This window comes from Mycteria americana, chromosome 4 (genome assembly GCF_035582795.1).
Source record: "Mycteria americana isolate JAX WOST 10 ecotype Jacksonville Zoo and Gardens chromosome 4, USCA_MyAme_1.0, whole genome shotgun sequence".
NCBI classification, from domain to species: domain Eukaryota; kingdom Metazoa; phylum Chordata; class Aves; order Ciconiiformes; family Ciconiidae; genus Mycteria; species Mycteria americana.
Window position 1 is genome coordinate 58767302 of NC_134368.1, and position 15518 is coordinate 58782819.

At 36.7% G+C, this 15518-nt stretch overlaps 1 protein-coding gene across 1 annotated transcript in view; it reads right to left on the reverse strand.

Annotated features, from left to right (window-relative positions):
• Positions 1-15518, reverse strand: part of TBCK (TBC1 domain containing kinase) — a 118824-nt gene that overhangs the window by 75165 nt on the left and 28141 nt on the right. The window contains exons 5-13 of the mRNA XM_075500682.1: positions 10613-10727; positions 8994-9067; positions 7744-7885; positions 6414-6474; positions 5059-5120; positions 4235-4296; positions 3378-3526; positions 2123-2261; positions 579-678 (exon numbers count right to left, since the gene is read on the reverse strand). Of these exons, the coding sequence (XP_075356797.1) occupies positions 579-678; positions 2123-2261; positions 3378-3526; positions 4235-4296; positions 5059-5120; positions 6414-6474; positions 7744-7885; positions 8994-9067; positions 10613-10727 (904 nt within the window). The remainder of the gene's footprint in view (positions 1-578; positions 679-2122; positions 2262-3377; positions 3527-4234; positions 4297-5058; positions 5121-6413; positions 6475-7743; positions 7886-8993; positions 9068-10612; positions 10728-15518) is intronic.

Consider the following 15518-nt stretch of genomic DNA (forward strand, 5'->3'; position numbering starts at 1 on the left):
TGTTGATTTTTCCACTAAAGATGGAAGAAAACTGCATTACTGCACGTTGGCAAAATGCTTTGAAGTGATTTTTTGAACTAGTTGTTTAATAGCTATGTATTCCAAAGATTAGTAATTAACTGTTGGAAACTTGGTATACAACTTTAAGTACAAAGCCTTTGAAGAGCTGCAACTGAATTGAGTTGATCTTTCTTTTGAATATTGTGAGCCACCTATAGACAGGAATTAAAGAATGCAAGAAGACACTCTCCAATTAGTTTAGAAATCGGGGAGACTATCAGGTACTACAGAACTATTTGGGCTACACCAGAACAAAGCAGGTAACAAAAATAAGGAAAGGGAGGGGACACAGGAAGGGGGTGGAGGGACAGAAGATAAATCAAATTTAGTAAGCTTTTGTAGACAAAGCAATTTAATAGCGTAAAACAGAATCTGCCTCCGACACCAAGAAGTATTCTCTTGGAATCAGTAACACTGTCATTTATAGAAACAACAGTAGGAGCTGCTGTTCCATATTCCCTTTAAACAAATATTTCTGCAGCAAAGACATAAGAACAAGTGCACAATATTCTTCTTACGTTTCGGAGCTGGCACAGAGATAAAGTCACAGTTGTGTCATCTAGGAGGGAACTTCTGTCTCGTCCTTGCCCGAAGCTCTCACCATCTTCTAATAAAAAGCTTCAAAAGGGAGGGGAGAAAAAAAAAAAAATCAGGTCATTTTATAACGTAAGACTTGAGTTAGAAAAAAATAGAAAATTCTTACATCAATCAGTTTCCTCTTTAAAACAAAATACTAGCTCTTAGAAGTATACTGTATTGACTCTGCATGGCACAAAACCTGCTATCAAGGGAATGTACAATCACCTTAAATTATTCAAACAGTTTTTGCTGTAAAAAGGCACATTTCAGGTTTTCTATAACTTTGGTTTGCACACAAAGGAGGAGTAATGAGATATGGGATTAATATTCCCTTGTATTCCTTGACCCGGCACAGATCAGAACTGCCATTTATTGTGAAAAGCAAAAATAAAACATTATTGTCATACGAAAGCCATTTCCCACAATGACAAAAAACAAGCAAAAATGTGACCCAAACCTTTTCTGTTGCAGTCCATCTAAGGACACAAATGAATCCAAGAAAGAGTACACACATATTGTCTATTTTGTGACATTTTTAAAGCAGACAACACAAACTGATTTCTAGAAATTAAGCTAACATTCTCAGTATCACTTAGAAGATGGAGATAGACTGCATTTTTGAAATTAACACCTGATCTTCAAGATAGATAGCATGATGAAAAATGTTTTCCCCTCATAATGCAAAAGCACGTGGATTCACCTATGGGTACAGAAATAGGCAATCCCTCAAAATCTCACACTAATTTTGCCACCAAAATATCACTTAAAATCTACCTCCACCTTTTTTTCCCCAAGATATTGCATTTTGGCTGTACACTGACTTCATATGTTTTTAAAACCCAGAACAAGCAGATTGATCTATATGCACACATAATTATGCTTATTAAGATCAGATTGTAGGATTAAAACATGAATATACTACATAAAATTGCAACATGTGCAGCAGTAAGATAAAAGTAGTAATGACTAAAATGCTGTTACAGAATTATAAGTCATAAAACTAAGCATTTTTAAAAAAAGTAATCAGCTGATCTGCTGAATAATTGGGTTGACCATTCAGCACTGCTGCTGTGTGAAAGGGAATTCACAATGTGAGAATTTGTTACAGAACATATTAAATTAAATTACAATTACAAATATGCTGTTGAAGCACAGTGAGACATTTTTACTAAAATTTAATGCTATTGGAAAGTGTGCTGAATTTAGGAACTTCCAGTTCAGTATTTTGCACTTCACTTACATTTCTTCAAATTTCAGAAAGCAATATGAAGTGCAGGTAGGTGACAGATCTAAGGTATTCAAATAATGCCTTAAATTGAGTAAGAGGGGAAGTGACATGATTTCCTGCTGTACAAGAACACTATTTTCCATATTTTTCACACATACAGGTCTTGAAACTAAAAACCAAACCAAAATGTTCTCTCGGAATCACCGGCTTTCTCCATCCATCCTCCTTTCCCTTAAAGTGCTTCTCCTTCCTTACTTGGGAAGTGTGCAGACAGGTGGCTTTGATCGAATGATTTCCTTGTTGACAAGTTCTTTCTCCAAGTCTCCTCCAGCCAAACACCAGAGATAATAAACCTCTTCAATTGATCTTTCTGCTAGGTAATCACTATCTTCATCTATTAGGAGAAACCACATAAAAATGAGTTACAGGTTTTCAGGCAGCTTGTATTTCTTCCTACCACTCTAAACACATATTGTTGAAAAAAAAAAAATTTATCATGCTTGAAAGGTCCTGGACCTTAATGTGAAATTAGAGGAAAAGTGATCTTCCCTTTGCAAGTGCCCTTTAGGAAGATTTAAGGAAAGAGCAGACGGGCAGAAGTCAGGAAAAAAGCAAATATTTCTGCAGTTTGCCTTGGTTCCAGAAAATAGAACCAATCAGATAAATACATTGAAGTGTGGACTTTTGCTTCCTGTGTGTCTTAAAAAAAAAACACCACCACAACAAAAAACCAACAAAAACAAACAACAAAACCGCCCCTAAACACTATTTTGTATACAACACAGCACTAAGAGTAAAAATAAGAAATTAGTGATTCATACTGAGTAGTTATAATCTATCCTCCCTTCACATACCATACCCATACTAACAAGGTATAAAATCTTAGTCTCCAAAAATTGTATAATGAAATTTTCTAAACATGTAGAAATTTCTCAGTTCATGAGAAAAAGTTAATGAGGACTTAAGAGTGGAAACACTTTCAGCATATTGTAGTTTTCAACTTAGAAATGTCATCTTTTATTCTAGAATGTGACCTCTTTCACAAGGATTCAGTTTTCCAATACTTCCAAAAATCATCTCATGCTATGATCCAGCAGAATCCAATTACCAATTCACCACACAATTTAGTGAAAAAAAAAAAAAAACAAAAACCAACCCACCCTTACTTTGTACATGCACATGTCCAAATTCTAAAGGCAAAAGATGATAATGATATTCCAAGCTGGACTTGAATACTAATGATAGCTATTTATTGCCTGAGGTTGAAGCACAAAATCAAGATGCCCTCCTTTGATTTGCACACATCCATCAAAACATGCTTGCCTGTATCTCTGCCCATTAAACAACTTATTACAAGAATTATTACAAGTTACAAGTATTACAATTATTACAATGTTACAAGTATTGTAACATTTAATAGTTTCTCTTCAACAAAGCATTCAAAGAAAATGTGAAAACATTTTATTTTTCTTCCCCCTCCAATGACATTTATCCCATTACCTGCTTTTACCTTTACATAATTGACTTATGTCTTCAGGAAGTGTTAAATTAGCACACCTTGGAGAAGATGAGAACAGACCAGCAGGTTTGTGGAAGGGAGGATATGCAGAGGATACTTCACTGAACAAACTGTCATGCAGCAATTCCTCCGGAGTTGACCTTGAATTAAGAAAAGAGAATAAAACACTAAGAATAAAGTGCTTCCAAAAATGTTACATTTCAGTAAGAAATGTCCCCAGTAACAAGTATTAGCAAGTTATTTTAAATTATATTGGATTTCAGAAATTTTAATAGCAAAAATGTCTACCAATTTTGTTCAGTTCATGATGCATTACACATCACGCAGTCTGTTTACAGCCCAAGTTCAGATCTCACCTTCATTTAATGTACATAGCAACTATTTTATTAATTTCCCTTTAATTCCTCTAAGGACAGATGAAAAAAATGCAAATGCAAAGCCTTGATTAAAGAACAAAAACATATTTCAGTTTTCAGAAGAAAGTTGTAGTGGACTGACATAATGAAAAAGTACTTTGAAAGAAGAGATTTGAAGAAAGCAGCCCAAACTCTGGCTACAACAGAGCTATAGTAACCAACACCAACTTCCAGACATGGAATCAGTAAAAGCTGTGAACTTGGAATGCCTGACTAGTTTTCTACCAAAATACTCAGATTCAATCTCAAGGTTTTGCACACTTGATTTCTGCCCCCCTCAATTCTTTTCCTTTAAACATTGAAGAGCAACAAAACCAAGAATTTCTTATAGGTAGCACAAATCATCAGTATTCCAAAAAAGGTTCAGCAACAGGTCTTCTAATTTCATAGTATCCCAGCAGACTTTACTAGGCCTTTGGACTGAATACTTGCCTCTTAGAAGGTTGGAATGTAAGGCATTTCTTCAGTAGCACTATGACATTTTCAGAAAGGTCCTGGAACATGAGGAAAATATGGAGGAGTTCTGTTTATTACTGTCTTAATTCAGCAAGCCGCTTAGCTCATACTTAACTTTTAACATACAAGCTATTCCTTTGAGGGCAATAAAATTTCACACATATGAGGTTAGCTGTATCAGACCAAAATGCTGGGGAAGTAATTCTTCTCACCCTCCAATGCTGCATTTGCTTTGGGGGGGGGGGGGGGTGGAAATTGAAAAATTTGCAATGTATGCAGCTTTTTATTTTTATTTTTTTAATTTAGATATTCTGCACCCAGCTTGAACAATGCAGTACCTGGGAACTCGCTTCTGGTAATAGTCAGAATCCTTTTACACAATGTCTCAAAATACACAGACACTAAAATTCAGTGATTAATTTTCGGGGTGGGGAGGAGTTGAACTGTATAAACCTACGCTATCAGAATGTGTAAAGCAGACCAGGTAGAAGACTAAATTTCTAGAAGAAAAATACTTAACCCCCAACACTTTAAAGAAAATTTATAACTTATTAACCTATCCTAACATTTACTGAGATCGACAGTAATTTTAGGAAAGCATGAATATTACTGGTACTGGCTATTTGAAAGGATCTTAGATATGTAGTTTAGACTTGAAAATTTTTCCTCATACTGCAATACCTCAAGTGATCAAATAAGTTTTAAAAAAAAAAAAAAATCATATATATGTGAAATAGTATACAACAATAATAAAATGTTTTGGATACGACAGCATGGAAGAGCAAGCTAGTTCCACAAACCTTAATAATATCAAGGCAACCATGTTCTTCAGCCAATACAGTTACAATATCATCTACACAGCCTTTGAAAAACGAACAGAATAAAAAGTTAAAGACTATGAAAAAGTGATACCAATTAAACAGGATGTCAGATAAAACCCCACCCCAATAAAAAGCACTCAATTTTGGCTTTTAATTGACATTGCCACAGCACCTGAAAGTGAATTCTCAAAATTAGAAAATTTTTAATCACCAAAAGCTGAAGCCTAAGAAAGTTAAGTAGCACATCTAATTTAACAGTGAAAATCTTTTTGCAGGCTTAGTAAATCCAGAGTGTCAGTCTCTGCCAAATAAATTAAAAGTCTTTCCACTTATGGAAAAAAATAAAAAAATCCCTGAAAGAACTTAAAAATACCTGCATATAGAAGTTCAAAGTAATTTTCATTTTGTTGCTACTTGCAGATAATACTAGCAGTATTTTATAACTTGTTTTCAACACATTCTTGAGAAAATAATTCCCAAGTCAGGATCTGAATATTTCTCAGTGGATAAAGGTTACCAATAACTTGCATTCAACTTGAAGGGGACTGAAATGCTTCAGGAAGCTTTCTTAACAAATCACTTACCGAAACAGTCAGAATTTCAGCACCCAAGCACTAACTGTTGAATGAAAAAGATTTTCTACTGACAGTAACTAACTGTAACAGTATTACTATTTGCTTTGGATAATGATAACTTACTGATAAAGCTTCAAATTGCAAATTCATGCTCTTCCCCTCCCCATGGTTTATACATAAACCCCACAAGAAAGTGAGTTTTAAAAGCCACAAAACAGTCCCGCTTCCAGACTCATTTACATTAAGCAAAAATTCCAGATCTACAGTAATTTTTTATAGTTTGTAGGTGAAGCCAGAAACGAAAGCCTGGATCCACTAATATATGCTTCTCAGCTCTCTTTTTATTTTTTGTCTTCCTATTTAAGTCCTGCTTCTCCCTGCTTGGGATTTGGTACATAAGCACTGCTAGTGCAGGGACAGTTTTCTTTAGCGTCATACAATTCCTAACTCATTTCAGAAACCTCCTGCGACACAAAAAACGAATAACCATCAAAATGACAACCTTTCCTGAGCATCTTTTTTTATAGGTTGCCCTTACTCTAACATACTCATAGCTCTTCTGCAAAGTTATTTTTCCTGGCACCCACCTCTGTACCTTCCCTAGACAAGCAACCATGCTTCAAATGCCTATTTAATTCTGGAGATGAAAGCTGACAAAGATAAAGTGCCTTAGGTCTGAGCATCACAAGCTGGCTAGCCTGTAAAGCTCTAATTATAGAACTGCTTGGAAACTCAAAAAATTGATTTTGTGCTACTTACCTAACATAATTATAAATTTCAATCTTTCTGCTATCTCCAAACTCTGGAATAATTTTCTCCCCTAAATGAATAACAAAACCAAATCAACAGTTGAATGCTACTACATAAAAATATTTAGATAGCATACACACCCATCTATATACAAAGACAGTGAAATAAGCTTCTACACATGAATTTTAGATTTAGGAAAACTATCTGTTAGAACAGAAAACATTATTTACCCCAACTACAGCGGAAACAGTTTCATGCCATTATAAAGAAAAACATGTATCATTTATAACATCTCTTAACTGGAATAAATGCAAAACAAACAAACAAAAAAGGCAAAACAAAGCCCCAGGCCGCCTTAGCAAACCTGCAGGTTTATTATTAATTCGGTAACAGGCTTTCAAAAACTGTATTTTTTCCAATGTGAGCATGAACAAAGGCAACTAATTACAAAACATGGTAATCATCATAGCTTGTATTATTGCACAGTGCTTTTGATAAGTCATCTGAAAATCCCTTTAAAGGTGTTTCAAAAAATATCATTATTGCATTTTTAAGAAAATGTACTTATTCAAAAGAATAAATAATGATCTATGAACGTTATGCGAATTTACAGAAGAGCAGAATACGCAAAAGACGACTATTTCCAATGTCCTGATCTAATCATTACATGAAACAGGTTCTTGACCATGCAGTTGTCTGATAATTTAGTTCTCATGTAATAAGACTAAATATCAATACTGAGGTATTTGCTAGATCATACCTCCCAACACAATGTTTTGGTCTTCGAATGAAAGAAGTCCAGTTGAACATATACAAATAGTAAAGACTATGCTGTCATAACTTATTTCAACTTCTAGAGTCAAATAGGTATTTTCCAAATAAACCCTTAATTCTGTACAGAAGCTCTTCAAACTCTGGCGATAAGGCAGATTCTCCCTTCTCTTCCTCTCCATAAAACTTTATTAGTTTCTCATCCTTTCCAAGGAGAATGAGGGCATGACAGCAATGGTTATTTCATGCTTAAAATCACTATTAAAAACCCAAATTATCTAGAGAGACTTCTTGGTTCAGAAGGTATTCCTCGCTAAGAATTTGATCATGCAATCACATCATTGTGGCTTAACAGGCAGCTGCCCTTCATGGTTAACACATATACCAAGCCAATATGCATTCTACTACTTGAACCACCACCAATACTGTCCAGGTAGGAATGCTAACGTATTCTGATATTTGGACCTGGGTGATGGGCAAAGCGTCATTAACCCCATACTCAAGAGCAATCCAGTTAATGTAACTATTCCCCAAGAGTCACAATCAAGAGAATTATCCTCTTACATACCATGCAAAGCTCAAATAATATCATACCAAGAGACCACAGATCTGATTTAGGGCCAGAAGGCAGAGGCTTCTCACACTGAGTCTGATCACTTGGCTTGACTATTCCCTGTGCAATCACTTCAGGTGCCAGATACGATGGGTACCTAGAAAGACACAGCAACATTAGGTAATATCCTGTCTGTCCAAAAACCCTACCTTTCAGTTGCAGTAATCAAAATAATTTTGCATTCTGAGAAACTAGAATTCATAGCAATGCAGATTGTTCTATTTTATTCAGTCAAAATCTACACATTGCAGCAAAATTTCACTCCAATTGCAAAATACATAGTGCCTACTACATAAGAGGTCAAATCTTAATCACTAGCTCTGTCTTTTTGTGGGAGGAAATAACAACAGCTTTCAAAATACTATGTCTACATATCTCAAAGAAAAAGTATATTGAGTTTCAGTACTAGTACATTAAATAAATGTATCCTAGACCCATATTTGGGGGTCGTGGCAGTATTCCCCTCTATTGACAGTGTTCCCATCAAATAACTTTTGAATTTGTAAAAAACCAACAAGAGGTGTTGAGGACATATTCTACCTGCTGGCTAAATCATTTTAAAATAACATTATCACTTTTTCTGTCAACAATTCATGATAATACTTAAAAAAAAATCTGAAATCACCTTTTGAAGGGAAACATCATTACTTCTTTTGGGCATGTCTTTAAGAATCCATTCAGTATTTTAATTGTAAACAACATGACACCTCAAAAAAACAAAAAGTGGCAAGGAAACACTGCAACAAAGCATGTCACTTTGGCTAGACAGTAAGATCACTTGAAAATAAATCACAAAATGATAGAGACAAGAGGCCTACAGTGGTGTGCAATAGCAAAGCACTGATTGTGCTTTTTCCTAAATTTGAAATTAGATTGTACCTCCAGAATCCGAGTCACAGGCAACTACTAGCATTTCAAGGCAAATCTAGACAATAAGGACTGACATCACATAGTTACAGTAACATGCTTGCGTGGTACCCATTCTCTGTCTTTCATTAATTTCACCTAGTCAGATGATAACCTCTTCAGTGACATTATCAGAAGGTTCTGTGTAAGGGGTGTATGCAACAGATATGAATTAAAACAACAACATATAAGAGCGCTGTGCATACAACACATTTTTGAAGATGATTCAACAAAACATAAATATATTTCCTGAAAAGATACATCCCTGATATATTTGTGTTGTGTAGCTACATCCTTACCCTATAGGAAAATCAACATCAACACCTTGAGCAGTCATATGGTAGAGTCCAAACTTAGCCAACTTCACATGTCCCTGAAAAGGAAAAAATAAATTATCAAGAGCAGCAGAATCCAATATTGGAAGAATCTGTGTTAAACTTAAAAAAAAAAAAAATTTCAAGTTCCATTAGCTGTCAGAAGACAGATATCTATAAAAAGTCACCCTCTTACATTTCTGTCTCATCTATTACTCAGAACTCCACTGCAAGTTAATAAAGTGCTTATTTCTAATGCTTTTACTTTCCAAGAGCATTAAGTAATCACCTTGTTTGGAACACACAAGAAAAACAGAACTTTGTAAGTTACAGTATATTTTCAGTAAACGAAAAAGGTTTAAATATTCTATTGAACATTTTTCCTGTTTGAAAATTGTTCGAAATCCTGTTTGAATCCTAGAACTCCCTAAGTATCACCACTACTCCCTCACCTTTTCCATTTACCCAGCCTTGCTCCTCCAGTCCTTCCCATCAACTCATTACTATCTTGCTCTCCTTAACTATATCAACACATATTTCAAACAAACAAGTTTTCCAGGTGCTTGCTTTTATTCTGTGGAGCCAGAAAGTTAACACCAAACCAACAAAAAATAGACACAGGAGTTGAACTGAGGTATTGTTTCTGCTGGATTTTGAATTATACTCAGCCAGCCTGCAGATGGTGCAACAATGAAGGCTATATCAGCGAGCTATTCAAAGTGCAGGGCGAAAGCTTAGAAGTTTATGGTCTCATGGCCCCCTTTTGTTCTTTTATTGATTTTAGGAGTACCTTAAAATCCTAAAGTACTTTTGCTTGTTAGAGCATTAGTGTGATTTTCATTTGTTTACAAGTATATAAAAAATAGCATTCCTTTCTTCCTTCTTCCTCTTTTCTTTATGCCTTCCAAGGGGAGGATCTCACTATTCTATCTAAACTGAGTAAGAAGGGGAAGGAGAGAGGGATTATGCAGACAGGCTAAGCTCTTTAGCTGTCAGTTCAGATGAAGCGACCGCTCCAAGTACAACAGCAGCTAGTAATTTCTCTCAACTTTTATGAGTAGAACCTGTATTCCACACTGACAACTCAATAGTCTGTGACAACAGAATTGACAGACACTGGAATTTTAATAATTTAACATGAACAAAGAAATACGTTGATATCTTAAAAGTCAGGTACCAGATCACCATGAAACACAGGAAGTATTATTAACAGCTAATTAGCCAGAAGAAATATTTTCCTATTCAAACAGCTAGGAACTTGTAACTAATTGCAAGGACAACAAGTAGACTTAGATTACCACCTTAAAATGACACGGGTGAAGAAAGTGGTTTGGGATAGAAGAAAACGGGAAAAGAGAAAAATAAAATCTGAAATACATTTGAAATTTAGGATATGGGGGGAAACTGTAGTTTAAACAAACACACCCCACACCCCCCCAATAAAAAAACCCAAACAAAACCACCACCTTTCCAGATATGCAATTTCTTCCCCATCAGAAGGGCTGTGACTGCCCAGCCTCCATATATGATATAGTATGCTGCTTGTTGGCAGAAGAGGAAAAAACAAAAACCAAACAAAACCAGATTCATTCCTGTAGCTGTACCTTTCGATCCAAAAGAATATTGCAAGGGGAGAGTGCTCGGTGGACCATTCCATGTTTGTTCATATATTGCAAACCTTCCAAAACCTCATATGCTATGCATAAGATCCTTGAAGAACTGAAAAAAAAAAAAAAAACACAAAAGAAAAAAACAAAACAAAAACCAAACCATGTTATACTGAATGTTTCCCTTTTTAATTTGTAAAAGTGTAGAGTGTTCCACAGCTATTCCAAATACAAGTGAGACATTTACAATTCCAGAACGGTTTAAAGGATCAACACTGAATATGGTATGTTCAGTGCCATACACAACTCCTCAATATCCCGCAACCAGGTTTCTTCACCCTGAACTGGTCCTTAAAACCAGCAGAAAATTGTGAAAAATTATAATATATTCTCTGTGATAGAAGTGATGAGATACACCTCATCTAATCAGGAAAGAAAATCCCAACCCTCCTTTATTTTTATTTGTTCTTCTTAAGTCTGATACTGATGTTCATAGAAAAGTTCAATTGAACAAAAGTTTTTGAAACTCAGATGTTAACTGCAGCTTATCTAGAAGATAGTGTAGAGGCATGGCTAGATCACACCCACAGTCTTCAGTCATCTCAACATCTAAAACAAGAAACCAAAGAAAACGGCAGAAAACTTCATTTTCAGCACATTTTGTTTTACAGCCTTGAAAGCATCAACCTTACCTTCTTTGGAAAGAAACAATGAAGTTTACCATCCAAACCATTTTGACGTAACTATGTATTTTGACAAAAGTTGTCATTTACTTTAAGAACTCATAGCTCTAAAGAGGGACTTCTGTGAACAAGTGAGCAGAAATTTGTGCAGAAACTGCCAGTATTAGGCTTCCAAAGTGCACCCAAAATAAGAACAGATCTGATGACACCCAGAGAGATTCCTTTTAACTTTTTACCCTCCTCACTTCCCCGCCCACTCCCCCTCAGAGCACACTTCAGGTCTGTTTAGCAACTGTATCTCTGAAGACACTGGTTTACAAAATGTCCAGAAAACAAAGAATATCTACTTATAAAGGCCTAACTTGTAAAGTCCCCATTTTTTAAATTTCATTGTTAAAGAATAACATACAATAGCATTCTGTACAAGGCTCACCACCTTCTCTTGCTTATTAAAAATTTGTGCAACAGCAAAATGAGGGGAAGCATTACAGACTGGTGAGAATCATAGAATTGTTTAGGTTGGAAAAGACCTTTAAGATCACCAAGTCCAACAGTAAACCTAGCACTGCCAAGTCCACCACTAAACCATGTCCCTAAGCAACACATCTACACGTCTTTTAAATACCTTCAGGGATGGTGACTCAACCACTTCCCTAGGCAGCCTGTTCCAGTGCTTGACAACTCTTTCGGTGAAGAAATTTTTCCTAATATCCCATCTAAACCTCCCTTGGCACAACTTGAGGCCATTTCCTCTCGTCCTATCACTTGTTACCTGGGAGAAGAGACTGACACCCACCTCGCTATAACCTCCTTTCAGGTAGTTGTAGAGAGCAATAAAGTCTCCCCTCAGCCTCCACTTCTCCAGGCTAAACCACCCCAGAGCTGTGACAAGAGAGAGACAAACCAACTAGCTGACTAAACACCAAAATTAATTTCTTTATTAAAGCTTTATTAGCTGCTATTCATACCTGTTTGAATGCCAAAACTTTGTCACAAGAGTAAATAGCTAGATTTTGACAAAAGCCACAATTCCAACAAATTCTGAGACTAGGGCAACACAGAAATACGGAAAAGAGCTGTTTTAATAATAGCCTAAGGTCACGATTAAGTTACCTTACATGGAGCTATTCTTTACACTCTAACCTTTTTCCTAGAAGGAGAGCTCTGTACTACTTCACGCTAGCTGTGACTATACACTTTTAACTTAAATTTTAAGCACAAAGGGACTCTATTCTAACATATGTCCACGCTGCTGTATCTTACATTGTAGCATTTGGAAGTGATTCTCAAGGTCTTAGCAATTCAACCAAAACCACATGGCTAATAACCACAAAAACAAAACAAAACCCCACAACTATCTCGCTCCTCCCTCACTGGCACTTTTTCTTCCCCATCCCTCCCACCCCCAAGTTATATAATACACCACAGCATCAGACACTGTGTGTCGTGTTTCTTCCCAGTCATTCTTGGGTAGAGACATAACTGTGGTAAAAAATTTACCTTACAAGCCTTCAGCTTCCCTGTATATTTTTTGGTCTGCAACACAAATATTCATGATAAGGGTTGCAAATGGAATCCTCTCCCTCACTTTTTGCACAGCTTTGCAAAACAAGACGTGAAAAATAATTGATGGAGAACTCATGTTTCCATTAAGTAAACAATTGCATATGAACAATTAGTACATCATGAGGTATTTTAGCCTAAAAAGTGTTTCTTTGTTTTAAAAAATAAAAGCAAACATAAAGTGCAATTTTGTGGCCGTTGTGCCTGAGGAGTGCAGTGTGCTCTGGTGGCACTAGGGGGCCTCAGCCACCCATTTATTCTCCATGTTGTCTTGCAATTCATAAAAATAGAAGCCGGGAAAATGCCTGAAAATACTGCTTTTGGATTCTTTGCTCTTTAAGTTAAATCCTCCATGGTGTTACAACGACCAGCAACACATGAATGATAAGTATTATTCATTGCACATAATGTTCTTAAGCTCTTGATGCCACCCTGCTGGGCAGAAGTGTTCAGCCAAGTACCTCACCCTCAAGCTGAAGCACATACACCACCTCCCCTGGATAGAGGGAACGCTGTATAACAAGCTCTTCATAGCGCTGTTGCATATTACCTAGTTCTTATTTCATTTATTAGGTAAAACACACTGTTGTGGTTATTACCCATGAGATTTTCATTTAATTGCAAAGGGCCTGACAACAACACTCATCACTGTAATCGAGCACACGAGATCTCTCTGCTTTAAACTCCCCAAGGCCAAGTTCAACAGCAGTCCTTTGCTTCACTGGAGATGATTACCAAGGCTATCCCCTCGATTTAGTGGGGCTCAGCTCTCTCCCAGTTTCTACAGCCGCTGCCAACACCGTAAGCATTGCAACAGGGTTCTGCAAGTGCAGAAGGTGCACTCATGAAGATGCTTCCAGGCTTCAGGTTAAGTTGACCTTTAAAAAATAAACGTAAGTAGAAAAAGAAAACACAGTCCTAAGTGAGGAGGACATTTACAATACCCAATGTTGGTGGTGAGGTCTGAGCAGATTCAGAAGTTTTCCCTGACTATCTGCAAGCTTGTTTTTCAATATAATAGCTAGTGTCAAACTATGATAGATCTAGAGGAGTGGTTTAGCCACTGGGGCTCTTGAACTGCAGAGATTTCAGCACCCTCCTTTAACAGGAAGTGGGGGAAAAAAAATAAACAGCAAAAGCACTAGAAACAACACAGGAGAAAAGGCAGCAAGACGGAGGCATGGCAGGTTTGACACCAACCATGCTACACCACTGACCTAACGAGAGTTGTAATGACAGTTGTGTGGCATGAAATACCCTGTTCATCTCAGCAGCTGATGATCATGGTTGTGACTTTAAACTATTGTGAAGCAAATCATTTCACTGCTCAAGGCAGATACGGTAGGAGGCAGTAAGTGTGAGGCATGAAAGTGTGGGATGCACTTCAACAACCAGCAGATCTGAAGGAGCATTAGTTGTCTTCAGTTTCCTAGCTCTCCTAACAAGACTTTTAAGGTTCTTTTCCTCTCCACCAATGGGAGAAAGAAAGAAGCAACAGGAGTTTCTCTGCAAAAGGAACATTTCAGACAGAAAAAAAGGCATGATCTGTCTACAACCAGCAGCACACTTACAAGGAGCAGGCTTCATTTTAATCCTCAGTCTGGATACCAACAAATCTACTCAGCTGTAGCCTACTCAGCTAGGCTTTTGAAAAGGGTTCTCTTCAAATGAAAGGATTGCACACTGACATAAAATCGAACTGCTTGGATTAAATAATTGCCTGCTTTTTTCCTGGTTTGGAGAAGAAGAAATGTTGCCAGGAAGAGGGGCCATTTTGCATTCCTTTATTCTAGAAATGAAGAATTAAAAGAATATAAGGATTAAAACCAATACCAGGTTTAGGTCTGTAACTTGAATGTATAGAACCATAGCAAAGGAAGCACAAAGGAAGCACAAAGGATAACTGAATTCCTCCCTCCGAAATTCATCTTGTAAGTAGAGGGGGACAAAAACCCCTTTACAAGTTGGTATGAGCAAGTTCAGCCAACAGTACAAAACCAGCATGGTTAAGAGAGGCATGTGCATGGCATTTGTGGGTGGAGAGAGAAGGGAAGATGACTTAAAAACCCACAAAAATGAGCACTGTTTATTACCTCCAGAATTTGTCAGACCAAAAGCTATACCAGACAAATGACTAATTTCCACACTGTAATAGTACACAGGTGGCTGCACTGTGCCTTCACAAAAAACATTAACTTTTCTACTTAGCAGTCAGCCTGATCTCCAGTGTGTTGAATTCTTACCGTTAAGGACACAAAGCCATTTTCTGGAAGTTTACTTCAGGAATAATGAACCTAACCTGTCAGGAAACAGATGTTTTAGCAGCATTTCAATCTCTTGTGGTGCTGCAAACCCCACATTTTATAGATGAAATAATCTGATTGCTTAGGACACTTTTGTCACTTTTTTGATTCAGACAGAGGAAAAAAAAAAAAAAAAGATTCCTTTTAGTGTGCCCACTACAATCTTCCATCTGACTGAGAACAGCTTCTGAGCCAGGGTGAAAGGGAGAAGTTGTACTAGAAGAAATGGGCATACTGAGAGTCTTAACTTTCTTCCAAAGGATCAGATATTAACAAACAGAGAGAGGGGGAAAGAGGGATTTATCAGGAACCAAGTAAAGACAATAAGCCCCTAAAATAATTAGTGGAATGGAG